The sequence below is a fragment of the Artibeus jamaicensis genome, unplaced genomic scaffold (genome assembly GCF_021234435.1).
Source record: "Artibeus jamaicensis isolate MK-2021 breed Jamaican fruit bat unplaced genomic scaffold, CSHL_Jam_final contig_452, whole genome shotgun sequence".
NCBI classification, from domain to species: Eukaryota; Metazoa; Chordata; class Mammalia; order Chiroptera; family Phyllostomidae; genus Artibeus; species Artibeus jamaicensis.
In genome coordinates, this window is record NW_026521837.1 from 7,076,299 (window position 1) to 7,080,965 (window position 4,667).

The window sequence follows — 4,667 nt, forward strand, 5'->3', positions numbered from 1 at the left end:
GTGCTAATTTCTTGCTAATGTGAATGGCAGGAGGATATTACCAAAGCTCAGATAAGATATTTTTCATTGAGGATATGACTAACTGGAAGTTTGTCCTGTCAATATACCCAAAAAAGGCTGGTGTTTGCATCATTGTGGGAGATTTTAGAGGGCCAAAAAGAGGGAGAGAACAGAGGGGCTTATGGTGTGTATTAGACTTGTCAGGGGATCACTTCATAAGTTGTACAACTTCCCATTATGCTGTACACCTGAAGCTAATATTGAAGGTTAACTCTAATTGAAAAACTAAAAACAATTGAAAAAATGAAAAGGAGGAGTTTAACTTTAGGTTTGATATCAGTGATTATTAGATTTGTCTATGTTTTTTTCAAAAAGAATTTGGTGTTTTATCCAAACCCATTCTGTCTAAAAATATATCATTTTTCTTTTCTGTCATCCCAATGATGTAAAAATATTTTCTAGGTAGTTTTAAGGAATATATGTTTGTATATATATATATAAATAATGATGGTAATTTGTATCATCAATAAAAATAAAATATATTGGTTAAAAGTGTGAAATTTGGAACCAGATTGCCTGGGTTTGTCCATCAACTTTATAACTTGGTAGTTGGGAACCCTAGGAAAAGCATTTAACCACACCTTGCCACAGTTTCCTCCTTTGTAAAATGAGGCTAAAAATACTCTCAGACAGTCACTGTGAGAATTAAATTACTTAATATACTTAGAATTAAGTGACTTGGAATAATGTCTGGCAAAGTGTTGTGTAATTAATACTGTAAATATTCATTAAAAGCTTAATATATGCCCACTTATGAAATAAGTATTTAAGAAATTTCAAGAAAGTTACATGTTTTGAATTTTAACTTCAAGGAACTTATGTTAGAATTGGGGAACCAATTACCTTAAGACACATGTGACTGGAGAGCAACAAGAGAGAATGTGCCATTATATCCCAAGTGTTGTAACTATTTTCAAAGATGACTGCAGTTTTTTTTCTCTTCCCATTCTCTGCAGTGTGACTTTGCTGCTTATCCTACCAAATGATGTACACTATTTCCCTGACCTGTGAGTCTGGGCTGGACTTGTGACTAACTATGACCATAGAACATGGTAGAAATAATGCTAGGTTGAGTTCTGGAGTCTGAATCTTGAAAGGCATGCAGCTTCTACCATAACAGTCTATCCTGGAACTGACACAGAAAGAAATTGATCCAGTCAATCAAAGGATGAGAGGCCTGTGGATAAGGATGGAGGTTTCCTAACCAATACCAGTATCATGTGTCAGAGATGTAGGTGAGGTCATCTAGGATCCTTACATCCTTTTTTGTAAGCCACTGAGCTTGGGAATACTTACACATAAATAGGTAACTAAAATTTAAGTGATGCACAAAAATGTAATTGTCTTTAGAAATTAAGAGGAAGGAGGTAGGGTATGGGGTAATCAGAAAATGCTTTTTAACTTTCAACACCTGGCTTATTCCACTCAGCATAATGCTTTCCAGTTCCATCCATGTTGTTGCAAAGGGTCGAAAGACAAATACCACTGATCTCACCTTTAACAGGAAACTAAATAACAAAACAAATAAGGAAGCAAAATAAAAACAAAGACACTGAAATAGAGAACAAGGGGACAGCAACCAGAGGGGAGAGGGGAGGGAATTTAAGGGGAAAAAAATGGGAGGGATTTAGAGGAACAAGTATAAAGGACACAGGGACAATAACTTAGGGGGGTGGAAATGGGAGGGAGGTGGGCAGCATGGGGCGGGGTGGGCTGGGATGGGAGAAATAGAGAAAAAACTGTAATTGAAAAATAACTAAATAAAAAAATAAAGTGCTTTTTGAAAGATGTCATATTTTAATAAGTATTGGAAGATGTCTTAATCTATTTAAGCTGCTATAACAAAATATTATAGACTGTATAGCTTATAAACAACAGAAATGTATTTTCTGTTGCTCTGGTCAGTGAGAGAGCCTCTTTCTGGTTTATAGCCAACTTCTTCTCACTAAGTCTTCATGTGTCAGAAGGGTTAGGGATCTTTCCGGAAGCTCATTTCTAAGACATTAATTAATCCCTTTCACAAGGATTTTATCCACATGATTTGTTTGCCTTTCAAAGGCCATACCTCCTAATATCATCACTTTTGGGTGTCAGGGTATGAATTTTGGGGGGATGCATTCAGACCATAACATTTGAAAATAAATAAGAGGTGAATGGCTGGAAAAGAAATCAGTATAGAATTTTCTTAAAGAGTAGCATTCACAAATGAACCTGAGTGGGCAATAGTAAGTCATGTGTGTATGTAATTAAGGGGTCAGGAATGGGAACATGAGGATCAGGGAGGAAATTAGAACAACTGACAAATAAAGTTTATGTTGAAGCATAGTGAGAGGTAAGATTTATTTAGCCTTAAGAAAATTATGGAGAGCTTTAAAAACTAGCCAGAAACATCAATGCGATTTTTTTTCTTTCTACTGATTTTTTTTTTTATTTCAAGGCACAGGTCTACTTGGAAGGTCATGCAGCAAGTGGCTTATAAATAAAATCAGAGTCTATGAATAGTGTCATCACATTATGAGAGAGAATAGCTGGAGTCTCCTGTTAGGTAAAGAGTTCACAGTGTTGGAATCCAGAGTTGGTATTATTTATGGGACACCTGAGATGTATCTTGCTCCGATTAACATTACCATGCTACTCACTATAAAAAAGCCCAAGTGTAGACTACAAAAGATACTAGGATCACCGCTTTCTGAAGACTCTGTTGTAACCCAACCCATAGACTTCATCACAGCTTTTTTCCAGGTAGAATAACGAATTTCACTTTCCTCAGCCTTGATTTGGGGTTCAAACCGCTCCATTGTGAGGGCTGACAGACTATCGGGTTCCAGATTCCAAACACCAACTCCTTCTGCAGCCCCTGCTGCCATGGCAGCTCCTAGAGCAGTCACTTCTGGCATGGAGGACTTCATTATGGGGATATAAAGAATGTCTGCTTGTAGCTGCATAAGAATTTTGTTGCTGGTCATTCCTCCATCCACCTGCAGATGGCTGAGTGGAATCCCACAGTCTTGGTTCATGGCATCCAAAATCTCTCGTGTTTGGAAGCAAACAGCTTCTAATGCAGCATAAGCAATATGGCGTTTGTTGGTGAACTGAGTGAGCCCACAGATGATCCCTCTTGCACTGGGCTCCCAGTAAGGTGCATATAACCCTGAAAATGCTGGGACAAAATAGCAACCATAAGAAGTACCTACTTCTTTAGCAAGTTCTTCGATTTCATGTGTTGTGTTTATAATTCCAAGATTGTCTCTTAGCCAGGAAACAAGAGCCCCAGCTATAGCTATAGAACCTTCCAATGCGTAATATACAGGTTTCTCTCTGCCAAGTTTGTAAGCCACTGTGGTCAGAAGACCATGCTCAGAAAATACACACTTATGACCAGTATTACATAGTAAGAAGCAACCTGTTCCATAGGTGTTTTTGGCTTGTCCATCCTGGAAGCACATTTGTCCCACCAATGCAGCAGACTGGTCCCCCAAACACCCAGATATTGGCACACCTTTCAAGACTCCAGCTCTCATTAGGCCATAGATCTCAGAAGAACTCCGGATATTTGGAAGGATTTTCATTGGAATTTCAAAAAATTCACAGAGTTCTTTATCCCATTCCAAAGAATGAATGTTGAAAAGCATCGTCCTGCTTGCATTTGTTACATCTGTACAGTGGACACCTCCATTGATGCCCCCTGTCAGATTCCAGATGAGCCATGAATCAACAGTACCAAAAAGAGCTCTACCTTCTTCAACAGCCTTTTGAACATTTTTTACATTGTCCAGAAGCCAACGAACTTTCACAGCACTAAAGTAAGTGCTAATTGGAAGGCCTGTCTTGATCTTGACAAAATTATTAGTTTCTGGAATTCTCTTATTAAAATTCTCAACGGTAGACTGGGTTCTTAGATCAAGCCACACTACAGCATTATAGAGAGGCTCTCCAGTTATCTTGTCCCAGACTACAGTCGTTTCCCTCTGGTTGGTGACACCAATAGCTTTCACATTGGAACTGTCAATATTGAGCAGTTCAAGTTTCTCACATGTTTTCTCTATACACTCATAGACAGACAACAGAATTTCCTTAGGATTTTGTTCCACCCATCCTTCTCTTGGAAACTCTTGTTTTATTTCTATTTGATGATGGCTAACTAGTTCGGCTGTTTTTGAATTGAAAACCAAAAAGCGCGTCGACGTGGTACCCTGGTCCACTGCTCCCACCAACAGCCCCAAAACTTCCTCCTCCGCAGCTGCCATGAAATCAGCTTCAGTGGGCTGGAGTTCGCTTGGGCAGGAGGTCACCACCGGTTTCCCAGGTGATGGCTGCGAGCGATGGGGGAGGAGCAGACGTCGAATCTGGAGGGCTGGGCAGCCTGTGAAAGCAGAACACCAATAGCTATTCTAAGGACGCTAGTGACCTTCCCACCAGTCATTGGCAGCCTCCAGGTAGGATGGAAACAAAATGACAGTACATTTGACAGGCAATAACTTGATGGAAAACAGGACTTGAGTCAATAATTGAAGAGCTAGGCGAACTAGACTGAAAGCCACTGCTAACTCTAGTGAGGATAGTAGCACTCTGACTTCTATTATATTATTTAAAACCTTTGTGTACTC

The 4,667-nt window shown here is 39.3% G+C and overlaps 1 protein-coding gene across 1 annotated transcript; it reads right to left on the reverse strand.

The window, feature by feature from the left end:
* Positions 1–2,645: 2,645 nt before the first annotated feature.
* On the reverse strand, positions 2,646–4,307 carry LOC119062303 (glycerol kinase-like). Its single transcript, XM_037163267.2, has one exon. The coding sequence runs from the start codon at positions 4,305–4,307 to the stop codon at positions 2,646–2,648; it is 1,662 nt and encodes a 553-aa protein (XP_037019162.2).
* Positions 4,308–4,667: the final 360 nt, after the last annotated feature.